The sequence below is a fragment of the Cornus florida genome, unplaced genomic scaffold, assembly GCF_030987335.1.
Source record: "Cornus florida cultivar Cherokee Brave unplaced genomic scaffold, ASM3098733v1 CherokeeBrave_3.0.0_Hap2_Chr10, whole genome shotgun sequence".
NCBI lineage: Eukaryota > Viridiplantae > Streptophyta > Magnoliopsida > Cornales > Cornaceae > Cornus > Cornus florida.
Window position 1 is genome coordinate 66972220 of NW_026775580.1, and position 17656 is coordinate 66989875.

Here is a 17656-nt window from a genome sequence, read left to right on the forward strand (position 1 = left end):
AATTAAAAAAATTAATTATCAACTTAAGCATATTATTAAAAGTTTGCTATTACTTGGTACTTAAAGCTTGATTGGTGATAACAAAGTATCATTAAAATTAGATCTTTGATTAACTCTGTTTGTTTGGACGTAAAATATTTTTCAGAAAATATATTTTTATATTTTTTTTGGTGTTTGGTTGTCGTAAAATATTTAAGAAAAAAAATATATTAAAATTTAACAAAAACAACTTAGAACATCTCCAATGCAAAATGCTATATTTCCATGTCAAATCTATGTTTGGAACTATGGTATCAAAATGTTATATTTTTGCATTTCTGCTCCATATGCATTTCATCTAAAATACTATTTTTTGACACAATAACCATTCCATGTTTTGAGAGCTCATTGGAGTGCCTTATTTCATTTTTGCAACTTTTGACAATTTTAAAATATGAAAGGTCTTTTGAGAGCCCACTTAAGTGCCTTACTTTGATTCACTTGTTATATTTTGAGTTTGAGAGGCCATTTGAGAACTGCTATATTTGACAATACTTTTGACGATCTCAAAATATAAGGGATATTTTGAGAAGTCATTGGAATGCCTTATTTTCATACACTTGTTATATTTTGAGTTTGAGAAATCATTTGAGAGGGCATTGGATATGCTCTTATCCATCACTTTTCGACAAGTTATTTTACATGCTTTGCTCGATGGACTCGATTTGAATTTCGACGTAAACCTTTGCCAAATATCGACAAAGTAAAAATAAAAGAATATTTTACCTCAAAAAAAAAATTTCAAAAAAAATAGTTTACGTTGAAACAAACTTAGCCTAAAACTCGAACAATATAATTTAATTTTTATCAAAATCACAAGAAAGATTTTTGTAGCAACATGGTATCTTGATTAATTATATTTTGTCCATATAAGTAAGGAATATATATTAAGTGTGTCGGGGTGCACAATGTATTGGCTCATTCGAAATGTATGTATATAACACATATATGTATACGATTTAAATAAATCAGGTTTACGATATATTGGGCGCACTCAATATTTTTTCAATAAATAAAAACAATCAACTGGACTCGTAATTTTGTGCCATAATTTTTTAAAAGGAACATTCATTTTGGACGGAGGTAGTACTATTTATTTTTATTTGTGGACCATCAATTCGTGTTTGTATTTAATTAATGACATGTCATTGCCTTATTATTTTTTTTATTATTATTATTTTATTTTTCGAAAATCAGGAAATAATTAAATGGCCCAAAATACAATGCCGTCAGAGAAGGGTTTCCTTGAATCCCCACTCATCCTCAAATAAATACTCTCAATGGCCTCCATGTATCCCTTCCCTTCCCAGCCCAACACACAGCTCTCTTACTCAGATTCAACACACACACAAACACACGCTTACACACGCATCATCTGTTTTTTGCTCTAACATCTCAATCTTCTCCCTGTAAATTTTAGAAGAAGAAAAAGAGAGAAATAAAGATGCAATCCAGTAACGGTTCTGATCCGCAACAACCACAGAATCAACAGCAGCCGGCTGCGGCGGCGCCGCCACCAACACAGCCACCACAGCAGCAGCAACAGCAACAGCAACAGTGGGTGGCGATGCAGTATCCGGCGGCGATGGTAATGCACCCCCAGATGATTCCGCCGCATTACCCGCCACATTACATGCCGTACCACGCCCACCACCATCACTACCAACCCCAGCAGCATCAACAACAACACCAGCAATCCAACGGCGAGAATAAGACGATCTGGGTAGGCGACCTCCACAATTGGATGGACGAGGACTACCTCCACAGCTGCTTCGCTTCCACCGGCGAGGTCTATTCTCACTCACCTTTTCATCTGTATTTGCATATATAATATCTATCTCAGGTAGTGTAGATTTGTGTATCTGTAGGACGTTGTTTGGTTAAATTGTAGGACTTGATATGAATCTGTGTTGTTTACAGTGTTTAAACAGAGTTCCATGTTAATTAAAAGTTTTGTGACACGGAAAGTACTTTGTTTTGGCAAAATATGTGCACTTTGTATGTGAAATGTTAAAGTTGCTAGCTTTTGTTGCCAAAGCTTCTCCTTTTGCTACATTTATGATGAGTATATATAGTCAGTTTGATAACTGAAACTATTGATTTGATAAGACAAGGACATTTTTGACATTTGAAATGGTTGTGGTTGATATACTGGTCAGTTAGGGATTTGTTAACGCTCTGCCTATATTTAAACAATACTGTGTTTGGAATGGTTTTTTGATGTGTTAATGCCCATTTCTAGTTTAGATAATCTTCTTGGATGCTCCCATGATTATTATTTTTTAATTATTCTTATTATTATTTTAATAAGATTGATTGTATTAAGGAGCCTTCAAAAGGGGAACGCACCCCACAAAAGCTACACAAGGCCAAATAGGGCCTCTTTACTCTCTAAGAGTCCAAAAAATCAACTATCTTGGATGCTTCTATGATTCAGGTATAGATGCCCTCTTTAGCAGCATATCTCGAAACTGCCTGTTGAAAGTAAGGTGATGTTTGATAAAACTGAAAATAAGTGCTTAATTTTTTTTTATTAATATAATTGACATCTATTTCATTTAGAATTTTAAGTGAAACCTTTTCCTGGCAAGTGGAATCAGATTTTACTGTCAAACACACTTCATTAAATAAGCACTTAGTTAATTGTGTTTAAAAGAATTATGCTACAGGATTTGATACATGAATGATACAATTTATATGCTAGGTGATATGTATCACCATCATGGATCATATTCTGATCATTACACATACACAATGCAGTAAAATATACATTTTGTATATGATACTGTACATGCATGAACACATTATATTGTTTGTCATTTTTTACTTCCAAAAATGACATTCCTTTTGTTTTATGTTTCTTTAAAATTCGATTGATGCATTTACAGATTCATCTGCATTCTTTCCGTCCCCATACAGGGACTATATCCATGTACAAACTGTACATATTTGAGGCTTATGTCTTCTATATTAAAAGAAGCCTTTATATGATACCTTTTTTCTCCTATTTTCCCATTGCTATGATACTTCTTAAAAAAAATTAAATATACATGAAAACTTTCCAGTGAAGGTAAAATTTTATAACTTGGGATCTTTAACATAAAATTTGCAATTTTAGTTACACCAAATACCCTCTGATCTGATAATTGTTGACCTCAATTAAGAACCCAAATTTTATTTTATACTTTATTGGAGATGAGTATTTCCCTAATTTTTTGACCTAGTTAATGCATTCTTATTTTTCATACTCCAAACCCACCATTAAATTTATTCCATAACCAAGGGGTATCATGGGAAATAATAATAAAAAACTTCACGCCTTAATGTTTTTATGGACGTGAAAAGGTGTCTACTCGTTTTATGTTATATGAAAATTATAATTCATTGCATTGTAACTAAATGTTATTTTGAAGATACCTCTGCTTAACCTGGTTTTCAATATAAATTCCATGAGATAGTTCCCACAATATGGTTCCACAATTATTATTGGAAAAATGATATTTTACACAACTTTTAGAGACTGAAAGACTTAACCGACTGAATAGGATGAACGAAAATTGGAACAAATGACATAATATGGACCCCATGTGAATACGTGAAAGAATATTATTTGGTCAGTTTGTATAGTCAGCATATTTTGTTGGGTTCTATATCATTGCTCTATAATTTATTCCTTTTTTGCTAACAGATACTTTCACTTCTTATGCAGCTTACTTCCATTAAGCTTATTCGCAATAAACTAACTGGTTCGTCAGAGGGCTATGGATTTGTGGAGTTCTTTTCACATGCTGCAGCTGAGAAAGTTCTACAGAACTATACTGGCTGTGTGATGCCTAATGCAGAACAACCTTTCCGTCTGAACTGGGCTACTTTTGGCATGGGTGATAAGCGTTCAAATAATGGTTCTGATTTTTCTATATTCGTAGGAGATTTAGCTTCAGATGTTATTGATAGCTTACTGCATGAAACTTTTGCTAGTAAATATCCATCTGTTAAAGCTGCTAAAGTTGTCATTGATGCCAATACTGGCCGTTCAAAAGGTTATGGATTTGTGAGGTTTGGAGATGAGAATGAATGGTCACAGGCCATGACTGAAATGAATGGCGTATATTGTTCAAGCAGGCCCATGCGTATTGGTGCTGCGACACCGAGGAAATCGTCTGTACATCAACAACAATATTCTTCTCATGGTGACTGATTATTTTACATGCATGCAAACTCATCTAGATTTTTAGTTGTGAATATTGATATCTTAAATTTTTTATTTAAGTGATAGGATTAATTTCAATTTTTTTATTTAAATGTTAGAATTAATGTGCTGTGCTAGTTCTATTACTGAAACTCCATTTCAGCAATGAAAAGCAAAACCCATTGCTATAGCTAGCTGTTTGCTTTAGCAGTTCTCCCATCGCACCCAGAGAAGGAGGGGAGGGTTGGGGGTGGTTATAGAACTCAAGTCTCAATTGGGATATGGTGTGTGTATCTTACTTGTCAAAATAATAATAACAACAATAATTAGTCATTGTCAAAGACTTTAAAACTATTTCATCCCAAAACATCTAGTATGCTGTTTATATGAGTATTTTAGTGTTAAATTAGATATAATTGGAAGAGCTAGTGGTTGAGTGGCATTGTGGGAGCCTAAGATAGAGGAGGGGCTGAGATGGTGCAATCGGTAGTGGTTGACATTAATTAGGCATTGTCAAATACCACTATTGCTGCCATTTTCACCTGTGCCTAAGATAGTTTCAGTGGTATCTCATCCACAGTGTTTGATGTGAAAGTGGTTGTGGTAGACATGGGTGAAAATGGTGGCAATAGTGGTATTTTAGAGGAGGAGATGGTCATAGCGGCGGTGAGGTGCTGTTGTGTAGGTGATGGCTGTGGACCTATTATGGTGGTGGTGGTGGTGGTGGGTTGAGGCAATAGGGGTGGTTATTTTTGTGTTGTGGTGGTAATGGCTACAAAAATGGCATTGTGAAGGATAGGAGGGGGTGGTGTTGATAATGTATCAAGATGCTGTTATTGAGGTATAAAGAGTGGTTTTGGTTAAGGCAATGTTTGGTGGTGGAAGCATCTTGGTGAAAGTGGAAGGATGGAGGCACTGGTAGCCTTATGATATATGGTGATGTTTAAAGAAGAAATGTCGCAAGATTGAAGAGATGGTGGCAGTGTTCTGTTGTTAGCAAGACACTCTTTCCTCACTCGATGAATTGATATAACATATTCCTTAAGGTATACAGCTGTGGCAAGTGTTTCTAAATTTTATTGCATTCAATTCCTCCAGGTCATGAATTTCACAAATCCCAGGATTTGGAAATTTTGAATGTTCTTCTGGACAATCCTGTTATTCTTAAAACCCTGTGATGTGTCAAGTACATCATGATAGGCATTCTAAAATACCATCATAATTTCTGTGATTTGAACTTTGAAGAACCTGACTGCAGTATGGTATTTGGGTGAGTTGAGCAGTCCGTTCCAAGGGTGAATTCTTCTCAACAATGTTATTCTCATCAACTATAAGTTCTCCATCTAGGGCCTCAAGGCTTGACAAATATCTCACTTGTTAGGAAACTGCAATAACGAATAATAGCATTGTGCTTGTGCAGGTGCCCAAGTGTCTTTTGTGTTGAAAATCAAACTCTAGGGTGTGATATGTGGAACCGAGGGTGGGGAGTGCGGGTGCGGGGGATGGGGTAAATTATGTGAAATGAACACAACCCCCCATATATATATTTTTTCATTTTCTTCTGCACTTCATTTTGCATGCAATTTAAAGATGTCTCAACCAAATTCCCTCCAATCCGAAAAACAATGTGTGTGTGTGTGTGAGAGAGAGAGAGAGAGATAATTCCCTCCAATCCGAAAAACAATGGGAGGAGTTGCCAAATTTTGTTCAAGTCATTATATTTTTTTGAAGCTGGCTCCAGCTGATATGGAAAAATACTTGACTAGTGTAGTATAACAAACATTTATTCATGATTAATTTATTTGTTATCTATTTTTTCATAAAAGAACTCTTTTCTATACAATTGCTCATTCAAAGCAATTCCTCATGACTCCTGTCACTATAACAGTTATTTGTCAGTTATATTCTGGGTTCTTACTATTTCTCTCTCTACTGTATATATATATTTTTCATTATATTTTATTTTTCTTTCTTCCTGGCCTGTATACCTTATGAATTGAACTACCACATAATTTATTTTACTGATTCTTTATTGATTGAACTTCATCTTAAATTTACCGTAGAATATTTAATAATTTTAATCACTTCGTCTTAAATTTACTATAGTAAATTAAATAATTTAATCACCAAAAACTTAACAACTTTTTTGTTTATATACATTATGTTGTTGTCCACGATATTTTCTACCATCAAAATTTTTAGGAAGTTTCATTTGGCCATTGCTAATAATCTGAAGTTCACTTTACTATTTTTTTCTGTGTGTGTCTGTGTGTGTGTGTGTGTGTGTGTGGGTTAAAATTGCTTTGATGTTGAATTGTTTATAGGTAGAGATGTTTCAAAAGGTGCTTCAGCCCAAGGCTCCCAATCTGATGTTGATTCTACAAACACAACAGTTAGTTCTCAAGCTCTTCTACGTGGTTCTAGCTATTAGTGAATCCTGTTTCTTTCTTCTTTTTTTTTTCTTGGCTAATCATGGATTGGTTTGTAGATTTTTGTTGGAGGGCTTGATCCCAGTGTCGCAGACGAAGATCTCAGGCAGCCTTTCTCCCAATATGGTGATATAGTTTCTGTAAAAATACCACTTGGGAAAGGATGCGGGTTTGTACAATTTGCTAACAGGTGAGACTCTTTCTGAGATGTGCTTTGGCCATCCTTGGATGATATGTCAAGATTCTAGACTTAACTACTTCTTAGTTAATATGTCATCCTAATAATTTATCTTGACAGAAATAATGCTGAGGAAGCAATGCAGAAATTGAATGGTACTGTAATCGGTAAGCAAATAGTGCGGCTTTCTTGGGGACGAAATCCAGCAAATAAGCAGGCAAGCACTCTCTCTCCCTCTTAACTACCTTCTCTCCCTCCAGTGTTGTCAAAGGTGCGCCTGGACGCCAGGCTCATACAGGCACACCAATTGCGCCTGTTGTGTGCCCAGGTGCGCCTTTGACAACACTTGCGCCTTTAATATTGAATATTGAATGCTTTAATAGTAATTTAATTTTTCAATTGCGCGCTTCGCTTCACTCAGGCGCGCTTCTCGCCTTGTGCCTAGGCTCCAAAGGACCTCTAGTTCCTTAGTGTGCCTTGGGCCTCTGATAACACTGCTCCCTTCAGCACTACCTGTGTTATGGTAGTGTCTTTTTAAAAATACAAAAGATGAATGTCTTCCTATGGCTAACAGTTTCTGTAGAGTTTACTAGTTGTGTAAAATAATTTTTGACATTTGCGTATATTATGAAATTTTCTTGGACATAATATTGAGGTGTTTCATAAAAGATGCGTCTACTGTTTGTTTTAGAGAAACATTGGAATTGGAATCATTGGTTTCCCTCAAGTTATATATTATGCTACGAATTTTCCTTAAACAATTATGCAATTGTAGTTTTTTCTCCAGTTAAAAGTTAAAAGTCTGTTATATTCCAATTTCGTTGTCTTTCTTACTTGGTACTGCTTGTATTTGGCAGTTGAGATCTGATTTTGGTAACCAGTGGAGCAGCGCATATTATGGAGGGCAGATTTATGATGGTTATGGATATGCTTTGCCACCACCTCATTACCCAGGCATGTACGCTGCACCTGCTGTTTCATATGGGGCTTATCCTGTGTACGGCACCCACCAACAGCAAGTAAGCTGAAAGGCTGCCCAAGCAAACACATTTAGTCCTAGTGATTGGAAACGCGCTTAGAATGGGCCTATCTTCTTTGTTTCCTGTAGTTTGCTTGATTCTGTAGAACCCCTCCAAAGTGGAGTGGAACCGAATTTTGACTCTATGAGGCAGTTTTAGGATTTTATTAAGCATTGTGTACAAGTGCGGGATTTAACGTGAAACTTCTTAATTTAAATAAATGGTGTGGTATGCTTCTTAAATCAGAAATGTGCTCTGGTTTCAAACAACAGGATGGTCATCATGCTTGATGCAAGTTGTGCTATGCACTTGTTACCTTGATTACGTATGGTGAATGTGATATCTGCTGACAAACTATTTTGTTCTCTAAGAAAGCCATGTAGGTGAGCTTGTTATGGCACATTTCAGAAAATTGGTTTCACTTTCTTCTCTAGGTATTATTAAAATCAGTTTCTTTCTGCATTATTTTTACTCGAGTTTTGGAGATGATGATAAAGTGTTCAATGGGGGTTGTTGAATTCAGTGATTTTACTTTTTTGAGTTGCTCTGATCTAGAGCATTCTTTTGTGTTGTTTTATATGGTGGAATGTTGGGGGTCTAGACTTCGTCGCTAGAACCTCGTCGCAGTGAGCGTGTTATTTGTTAGGGGAAAAAAGAAAAATAAAAGAAAAGAAAAAGTATAAGAGAATTCCTCTTATCAACATGGTTATGTGCTCTTCTTGATTTGTTTTTGCCTTATTTTCATTTACATAATTTACAACAGGCTCAGGTTGTGCCTTATTTTCATTTACAGAGTTTACTACAGGCTCAGGTTGCCTTATTTTCATTTACATAATTTTATCTTTTCTGGCATTACATGGAGAGAAGTATTAACCTGCTGAATCAGGTTAAGAAAATCTAATCAAGTTGGTTTAGGAAGCTTTCCCTGAAGGAAAGATGAGATCAATGCCAGTGCTCGCTCCGGTTGGTAGCTCGGAACTTCATGCCCTGCGCCTCTTACTGTGGCTAGCGCCAGTCCCTGATATTCAACCACGAACCCGCCAACCTACCATTGCCACAATATGCATACATCTTAATAACCCGTAGCTTGCAGCTGCAATGGGTGCATATAACCATAATATATATATTACCTCTTTGTTATAATACCATGGACGCCAAGCCGTCTTCACAGGAAGCTTCAAGGCGTTTACCGAATACCTATTGGCGGTCACTGGACACCGTCCGTCATTGTCACCACTGCCAAAATTCAGTGGAAATAATGTTTCAGTTTCTGTTTGGTGAAGTTTGTAAATTGTATTTCAATTGGCTTCAAAGTTCAGGCATATTCCATCATGTCATCTTCTTATAGTTTCTGGTAGACTTGCATTCTGTATTCTTGTGCCTAGTGTTTGCTGGAAAAATTGGTGCTTACCTATATATCCATACTCTAATGCCACCAGCTATGAGCTGCTTGATTGTTGGCAGAACGTTTTTAGGGGCGTCTGCCCATTCATAGTCGCTGCACAAAACATCTTTTATCAGATTGAAAAGCACCCGAATTTGATTGATTTGTTGAGAAGTTGCACTTCACATGTTGATGTGTTATAAAACCTCATTACATTGTTCCATAAATTCTGCATGAGCAAAAGAATACATACTTGCAAGCTGACCACGACGTATTCCTGACATGAAAAGCTTTCTGCACCTCAGGTAAATTCAGGTAGGCCTTGACATAGATGTCGGAGCAGGGATCAAAGTCCTTGATCTAATTTTGCAACATCAAAATCAAAATTTTAGTTGTATGGTCATATTTGGCACTTGAAAAGTAAATCTCACTAAAAGCAAGGACTTACAGAGCCAGTGGAAGCATTGTTTGTTGCATTTGAATGGCAAGTTGGGCCGTAAATGTTGTAAATATCCATGATTCGGAACACAGAAAATGCCTCCTGTGTATATTTGTCACAAGTTTCTGAAGTGTTCGCACTAAAGTCACAGTTCTTGTTTATTCCTGCATTGGTTTCATCAGAGATCAAAGCGTGTGTCCAGTAATAGTCATACTGCCCCTTGTTGTTGGTATTATCATCCATCCAAGGATTCCCAATCTGCACCATCAATTGAAACTCTCAGTCTTCTACTTCACAGGCTGGGATGGCTACTTGTACGTAAATATGGCATAGCATAATTGATAGTAAACTTACTGCAACGCCCTTTAGATTAATTTTTGTTTTGTCTGTGTTCTTGTTTCTTGACAGGATGGTGTAAGCAAGCTGAGGCACATAGTGACCGGCATAGCTCTCTCCGGATATGTAGAAATCTCTGTTTTTGTATTGGGGGAACCTCTCAAGCCAGTTTAATAGAAATGTATAAGAGTCGTCCGCGGTGCTCTTATCACCAGCTTTTTTATAGTCGGAGGGTGTATCCGAATACGAAAACCCTACTCCGGCAGGGGATTCCAGGAATAGCACATTTGCCACTGTAAGTTTTCTGGAGGCTTTAGTCCAAAGTTTTATCTTTCATTAGTTAAAAATTTTAACATAGAGAATATGAGGTGGGTATTTACCTTTGTTCCATGCATAGTCATTTCTGAATAGCGTTTTTCCATCACTTTTGACTCTGAAGGGTCCCAATTCTTCCATTGCTCCATAGCCAAGTGATGAACATCCTGGTCCTGTTGCAAACATATCAGAAAATGATAAAATTAACAAATTAATGCAAGTAAACATGCCGTGTTGTACAATAGTAGTAACATTCAATTAGTACTCAATTCTAAATAAATTAATAAATAAAGCATATAATACAAGACACCTAGAGAATGAATATACACTGAGCATGACTAGCAATATTCTCATAATGTAGCAATCAAAAAAAAAAAAAAAATGAAAAAAAAAACAGTAAATGTTGGAATTTTGTTTGAAAACTTGTTCTCCAATGTTATTTGTGTCTTTGTATAGTATGTGGAGACAATGATTGGTATCTAATGGTTCCAACTATTTGTTCAATGAAAATGCGCGCATGCACACACACATACATATGATGTTGTAATCTTTGATTTTTATGGTGCTTTGTCATAGAAATTAAAAGATTATGGCGCGCGGTGTATTACCTCCATTGAGCCATAGGAGTAGAGGTTTGGTGGAAGATTTTTGAGGTGACTCCACAAAGTAATAGAACAGATTTCTTCCGGCTTTCGGATCCACAGTTACATAGCCTGCATACTGATCAAAGTCCGCTCCTGCAGGCTGCCCCGGCAGAGCATTAATCTTGTCGGCTTTACTCTTTCCATCTTGAGGTCCAATGTACACCGGAGAATGTTTTTTTTCATCCGCTACAGATAGTTCAGCCCAAGCTTGTGCAGCCGGAGGATTTTTTGAACTCCGGGACTTGATAAACTTGTTAAGGTTATCAACCTGGTTTGCAACACATGGGTGGCAAGGAAGGAGGATTATGAGCAGGCAAGTGAGCTGTGCCACCTTCATCCTCATCCTGGGAATTTGATTAGTTGTCTATGTCTATGTCAATGTCCTGCAGGTGTCTATGTCTGTGTTGATCCCAAATTTGGAAGGATATTACAACATTGGTGGGTAAAATGCCATTTAAATAGTAGGGCAATTGAGTAGAGCTATTATTAGTGTGTGATTACTACTTTCATTGGTTGAAATTTCAGTCTACTAAATTTCTAGGCAACAACGTAGAAAAAGGTATACCATGTATATCTAGTCGAGGGTGCACTAGTGGTTGAGAGGGGGACCTACGGGGACCTTTGTTTTTGGTCAAACATCCTTATTAATTGTGATTTTGCAGTCCATCAAAAATAAATAAATAAATAAATAAAGATTTGCAAGGAAGATGATATTGATGATGATGGATTGTGATTTTGTACAGGAAAATTAAAGATTGCCCTCCAATTTTATTTAAAAAATTTGCTAATTATGGTTAAAGTAATTTACAAAGGCAGGTACTTGTGGTCCATTCAAATTCCAATAAACCACTTAAGTCTTGCTTTTAAAAAATCAAATCTAATAAAAAAGAAGAAGTGATGATTAGTCTTACTATAATCTTGCTGCAAGCCTGCAACATATAACTAATCTATTTATAGATATACTGATATACATGTGTATGTACTATTGGTTATTGTGCATATATCATTTGTCACAGGCCTTGTGTTCGGTAGAATATAAGCAGTGTAACAAATAATATATACACGTATATATACAGATGCTTTTATTTATTTATTTTTCTTCTTCGGTAAGTCAATATATATATTAAATCAAAAGGAAACTGTACCACCATAGCCACAAAGTAACAGAAAAAACGCCCGAAGGAAACAGAGCCTCCGCACCCACCCCACAGCTACTACAGCTACAAGCAACCGAAGAGCAGGACAGACCACCAAAAGAAGGATTAGATACTTGTATCCGAGACGGGAGCAATCATGTTTGGGTATCCGCCATTCAGCTGCTATTGCTCTAGAGCCTCTGGAGACTGGAGCAATAGCAGCTGAATGGAAAGCAGGCGATTTCGAACACATTTCTCAATAATCTTCCACACAGCCTGAGGAATTGCTTGATTTCCTGAATAGGTGCGTTTGTTTCTCTCCTTTCATATGAAGCATATGCAAGCTGAAAAACATAATTTGACTGTGATAGATGTGATCGACTTACAATCAGCATTCCACAATAAATACCACACCTGTGCCGAATAAAATCCCACACACTAGAGAAAAGAACTGCACTTGAAGAACAAAAGCTCAAGTGTCTGAACTTCACTCATGCACTGAGAGCAAAGATTTGAGTTGTCAATAGGAGAAAAGAAGTATATGTCCTTAGTGTAGAGAATGGTATGCAGAGCAAGCCAAGTAATAAAAGCATGTCTAGGAATATGTTTAGGAAACCAGATAATGTGATTCTATCTGGTCAATCTTTGCTCAATAGGCCCAGAAGGCAACCAGTAATCAAATCACAGGAAAGTGTTACATCCATCACCCACCTGGTGTTTGATAAATGGCTTGGCTCAACCTCTGAGCTTAAGTAGCATCCTCCAGTTCCAAGAACTGAGTTGGTTAGCTTTGAGATTCCAAAAACTCTTACCCTTGATAAAATTAGAGTGTACCCAATCACACCACAGGCCTTGTGTCTGCTTCGGCCAGCATCACAGGCCTTGTTTCTACTTCGACGGTTCTGGCCGAAGATGGTGGGCTCCACATGCCTTGTGTTTGTTTCGATAGTTCGGCCTTTGGCCTATTAAAGAAGGAAGAAAAAGATTGTTGAGTCAAGTCTCATCTATTGGTGAAATTTTAGATGGGTGTGGACTATATAAGACTTGGTGATCCACTCCAATCAAATTAGTGTTCGTTGTTTTTTTATTTTCTTTAAATATATTTTGAGCACTACAATTCTTGCCGAGTCGAGGAGGCCCGACCCCCTTGGTTGTGGGGTGGGTTGTCTAATTGGGTATCTACTGACTCCACATAAATGTTATTTTCCTATACTATTACTCTTAAAGGTTCACTTCTCTTAATTGTGCAGTCTAGATTGAAACCAGGCACGGTCTTGTTGGTATTATATAAACCTATTAATATTATTTTTTTGAATTATATATCTTTAAAATTTAAATTTGCCCCCACTGAAATTACAGAAAAACTCCACTATTGCCCCCCAAAACAATTTATGTTGCCCCCACAACATTTTTTTGTTAAAGGCTGCCCCCTAACATACTTTTTGGGGTCCATCCCTCATTGGACTTGGACAACCAAGTGTCAATAATTCAGGACCATCTAATAATTTCTCAATTTATCGAAGAACTTATGCTGCAATTGGTGCGCAGGAATGGAATGGAATACAGTTGAGAATGGAATGGAATGGTCATTCTCATTCTGTTGTTTGGTTGCAAATATGAAACGTGTAGGAATGGAATGATAATAACCATTCTAGTATTTGGTTGGACCAATTTAAAATTTAGAAGGGAATGAATTTCAAATTGAATTCTCTAAAATACCCTTCGTAGTAATAAATAAATTAAATTAACAAAATAACATTCTTCTATAATTTTTTTAAAAGAAATGGAGCCGATGGTGGATGGCGGTCACGGTGGAAAGTGGTAATGGTGTTGGAAGGCAACAATGGTGGAAGGTGGCGACGATGGTGATGGCAAAAAGCGGCAATGGTGTTAGTGGAAGGCGATGGCAGTAGGCGTGGTGGTGAGTACTCTATATTATTTGTTAGGTAAAAAAAGGAAGTATAAGAGAATTCCTCTTATCAACATGGTTATATGCTTTTCTTGATTTGGTTTTGCCTGTTCTGTAAATAGAGAACTTGGAATCAACTTAATTGCCTAGTCTTTAGCGAAGGAAGCTCGCTGGTGGTTTTCCCTCATTGATCAAGTTTTGTTGTGCATTAATTCATGTATATAACTTTTGTTTAGGAGAGTTTGTCCTTCTCCTTTATGGCCATTATAACATTTAAAACACAATCCAGAACAACAGGTTCAGGTTAAAATTTAAATGGCTTATTTACATTTACATTAATTTTATCTTTTCTAGCATTACATGAAGAGAAGTGTTAGAAGTATATTCATAAGTAGAGAGTGAGAAATACAATGTATTGTATTGATATGTGATAATAAATACAAGAATACATAGGGGTTTATATAGGAGAGGTTATGCGTGGAGAGCAAGTAAACCAGATAATGCTATACATAGTAACGAGATCAAGTGAAGACCGCTAACCCTAACCGTAGTTTACAATATACAGTATAATCTAATATTAACCTGCTGAATCAGGTTAAGAAAATTTATTCAAGTTGATTTAGGAAGCTTTCCCTGAAGGAAAGATGAGATCAATGCCAGTGCTCTCTCCGGTTGGTAGCTTGGAACTTCATGCCCTGCACCTCTTACTGTGGCCAGGGCCAGTCCCTGATATTCAACCACGAACCCGCCGACCTGCCATTGTCACAATATGCATACATATTAATAACCTGTAGCTTGCAGCTGCAATGGGTGCATTGCATATAACCATAATCATATTACCTCATTGTTATAATACCATGGACGCCAAGGCGTCTTCACAGGAAGCTTCAAACTGTTTACGGAATACCTATTGGCGGTTACTGGACACCGGCCATCAATGTCACCACTGCAATAATTCCAGTGAAAAATAATGTTTTAGTTTTCTGTTTGGTGCAGTTGGTAAATTGTATTTCAATTGGCTTGTCATCTTCTAAGCTGTATCACTTGCATTCTGTATATATACTTGTGCTTAGTGTGTGTTGAAAAAATTGTTGCTTACCTATATATCCATATTCTAATGCCACTTTTTATGAGCTGCTTGATTGTTGGTAGAACGCTTGTAGGGGCATCTACCCATCCAACGTTGCTGCACAAAACATCTTTTATCAGATTGAAAAGCACCCGAATTTGATTGATTTGTTGAGAAGTTGCAATTGCCATGTTGATGTGTTACTGTTATAAAACCTCATTACCTTGTTCATAAATTCTCCATGAGCAAAAGAATACATACCTGCAAGCTGACCACGACATATTCCTGGCATGAAAAGCTTTCTGCACCTCAGGTAAATTCAGGTAGGCGTTGACATAGACGTAGTCGCAGGGATCAAAGTTCTTGATCTAATTATGCAGCATCAAAATCAAATTTTAGTTGTATGGTTATTTTGCACTTAAAGGTAAATGTCACTAAAGCAAGGACTTACAGAGCCAGTGGAAGCAGTGTTTGTTGCATTTGAAAAGCATTGTGGGGCGTAAATGTTGTAAATATCAATGATCTGATACATAATATCTGCCTCATTTAGAAATTGGCCACAAGTATTTGAAATGTTCCCACTGAGAAAGTCACAGTTCTTGCTTATTCCTGCAATGGTTTCATCAGAGATCAAAGCATGTGTCCAGTAATAGTCATACTGCCCCTTGTTGTTGGTATCCTCATCCATCCAAGGATTCCCAATCTGCACCATCAATTGAAACTCTCAGTCTTCTACTTCAGAGACTGGGATGGTTACTTGTACATAAACATGGCATAGCATAATTGACAATGAACTTACTGCAATGCCCTTTAGATTAATTTTTGTTTTGTCTGTGTTCTTGTTTCTTGACAGGATGGTGTAAGCAAGCTGAGGCACATAGTGACCGGCATAGCTCTCTCCGGATATGTAGAAATCTCTGTTTTTGTATTGGGGGAACCTCTCAAGCCAGTTTAAGAGAAATGTGTAAGAGTCGTCGGCGGTGCTCTTATCACCAGCTTTTTCATAGTCGGAGGGTGTATTCGAATACGAAAACCCGACTCCAGCAGGGGATTCCAGGAATAGCACATTTGCCACTGTAAGTTTTCTGGAGGCTTTAGTCCAAAGTTGTATCTTCATTAGTTAAATTTTTTAACATAGAGAATATGAGGTGGATAATTTACCTTTGTTCCATGCATACTCATTTCTGAAGAGTGTTTTTCCATCACTTTTGACTCTGAAGGGTCCCAATTCTTCCATTGCCCCATAGCCAAGTGATGAACATCCTGGTCCTGTTGCAAACATATCATAAAAATGATAAAATTAACAAATTAAGGAAGTAAATATGCAGTATTGTACAATAGTAACACTCAATTAGTACTTAATTCTAAATAAATAAAGCATATACTACAAGTCACCTAAAGAATGAATATACGGCGAGCATCATTAGCAATATTTTGATTGAAAACTTCTCCATTGTTATTTGTGTCTTGTATAGTATGTGGACACAATGATTGGTATCTAATGGTTCCAACTATTTGCTGGTCCACCTTCCATCAATTAATGGGGCTCCCAACAAAAAATGGTTCCAACTATTTGTTCAATGAAAATACGCCCACACACACATATTATATATGCTGTATTCTTTTATTTTTATGGTGCTTTGTTATAGAAAAAGATAATGGCACTGTATCACCTCCATTGAGCCATAGGACTAGAGGTTTGGTGGAAGATTTCTGAGGTGACTCCACAAAGTAATAGAATAGACTTCTTCCAGCTTTTGGATCCACAGTTACATAGCCTGCATACTGATCAAAGTCCACTCCTGCAGGCTGCCCCGGGAGAGCATTAATCTTGTCGGCTTTACTCTTTCCATCTTGAGGTCCAATGTACACCGGAGAATGTTTTTTATCATCCGTGACGGATATTTCAGCCCAAGCTTGTGCAGCCGGAGGATTTTTTGATCTCCGGGACTTGATCAACCTGTTAAGGTTGTCAACCTGGTTTGCAACACATGGGTGACAAGGAAGGAGCATTAGGAGCAGCCAAGTGAGCTGTGCCACTTTCATCCTCATGGTGGGAATTTGATTTTAAATTTAGGAGTCCTGTAAGTTGTCTATGTCTATGATGAGGATGTTAAGGCAATAAATTTTTCTATGGTGGAATAGATGAGAAACAGCTTGTAGAGTGATTGGTTTCCTAGAATCTCAAATGGCTGGCTGTTGTGTTAATACATTGTCCATGTTGATTCCCAAATTTGGAAGGTTATTACAACATCAGTGGGGAAGATGGCATTTAAATAGTATAGGGCAATTGAGTTGCTATTATTAGAGTGTGGTTACTGCTTTCATTGGTTGGAATTTGAGTCTGGGAATTTCTAGGCACAACGTAGAAATAGGTCTACCATGTATCTAGTTGAGGGTGGACTCTGGAGGAAGAGGGAGCCTAGGAGGGCCATTTTTTGTTTTTTTGGTCAAAACGCTATTAATGGCACCTAAAAATAAATAAATTGCGATTTTATGTTCCTATTTATAGGGAAAAAGGCAAGAAAGATGATATTGATGATAAATTCTGATTCTGTATAGGAAAATTA

At 37.0% G+C, this 17656-nt stretch overlaps 3 protein-coding genes across 3 annotated transcripts; 1 reads left to right on the forward strand and 2 right to left on the reverse strand.

The window, feature by feature from the left end:
* Positions 1-1273: 1273 nt before the first annotated feature.
* Positions 1274-8103, forward strand: LOC132276289 (polyadenylate-binding protein RBP47-like). The gene is made up of 6 exons (XM_059777653.1): positions 1274-1828; positions 3749-4229; positions 6553-6620; positions 6717-6847; positions 6956-7052; positions 7693-8103. The coding sequence occupies exons 1-6, from the start codon at positions 1484-1486 to the stop codon at positions 7861-7863; spliced, it is 1293 nt and encodes a 430-aa protein (XP_059633636.1). The 5' UTR covers positions 1274-1483; the 3' UTR covers positions 7864-8103.
* A 243-nt stretch (positions 8104-8346) lies between these two features.
* LOC132276290 (serine carboxypeptidase 1-like) lies at positions 8347-11565 on the reverse strand. The gene is made up of 8 exons (XM_059777654.1): positions 10937-11565; positions 10394-10501; positions 10032-10306; positions 9687-9935; positions 9492-9598; positions 9266-9352; positions 8985-9090; positions 8347-8899 (listed from the first exon to the last, which is right to left on the reverse strand). The coding sequence occupies exons 1-8, from the start codon at positions 11313-11315 to the stop codon at positions 8756-8758; spliced, it is 1455 nt and encodes a 484-aa protein (XP_059633637.1). The 5' UTR covers positions 11316-11565; the 3' UTR covers positions 8347-8755.
* Positions 11566-14626: 3061 nt separating this feature from the next.
* Positions 14627-17138, reverse strand: LOC132277751 (serine carboxypeptidase 1-like). The gene is made up of 8 exons (XM_059779600.1): positions 16760-17138; positions 16248-16355; positions 15886-16160; positions 15538-15789; positions 15348-15454; positions 15117-15203; positions 14858-14963; positions 14627-14770 (listed from the first exon to the last, which is right to left on the reverse strand). The coding sequence occupies exons 1-8, from the start codon at positions 17136-17138 to the stop codon at positions 14627-14629; spliced, it is 1458 nt and encodes a 485-aa protein (XP_059635583.1).
* Positions 17139-17656: the final 518 nt, after the last annotated feature.

Coding starts and splice junctions, on each gene's coding strand:
- LOC132276289 (XM_059777653.1), top strand. CDS start 1,484: ATGCAATCCAGTAACGGTTCTGATCCGCAACAACCACAGAATCAACAG. Junction 1,829..3,748: donor GCTTCGCTTCCACCGGCGAG/GTCTATTCTCAC, acceptor CTTCTTATGCAG/CTTACTTCCATTAAGCTTAT. Junction 7,053..7,692: donor GAAATCCAGCAAATAAGCAG/GCAAGCACTCTC, acceptor TGTATTTGGCAG/TTGAGATCTGATTTTGGTAA.
- LOC132276290 (XM_059777654.1), bottom strand. CDS start 11,315: ATGAGGATGAAGGTGGCACAGCTCACTTGCCTGCTCATAATCCTCCTT. Junction 10,307..10,393: donor TGACTATGCATGGAACAAAG/GTAAATACCCAC, acceptor GAAAACTTACAG/TGGCAAATGTGCTATTCCTG. Junction 9,353..9,491: donor ACGTCGTGGTCAGCTTGCAA/GTATGTATTCTT, acceptor TGTTTTGTGCAG/CGACTATGAATGGGCAGACG.
- LOC132277751 (XM_059779600.1), bottom strand. CDS start 17,138: ATGAGGATGAAAGTGGCACAGCTCACTTGGCTGCTCCTAATGCTCCTT. Junction 15,204..15,347: donor ATGTCGTGGTCAGCTTGCAG/GTATGTATTCTT, acceptor TGTTTTGTGCAG/CAACGTTGGATGGGTAGATG. Junction 14,771..14,857: donor CATGGTATTATAACAATGAG/GTAATATGATTA, acceptor TGACAATGGCAG/GTCGGCGGGTTCGTGGTTGA.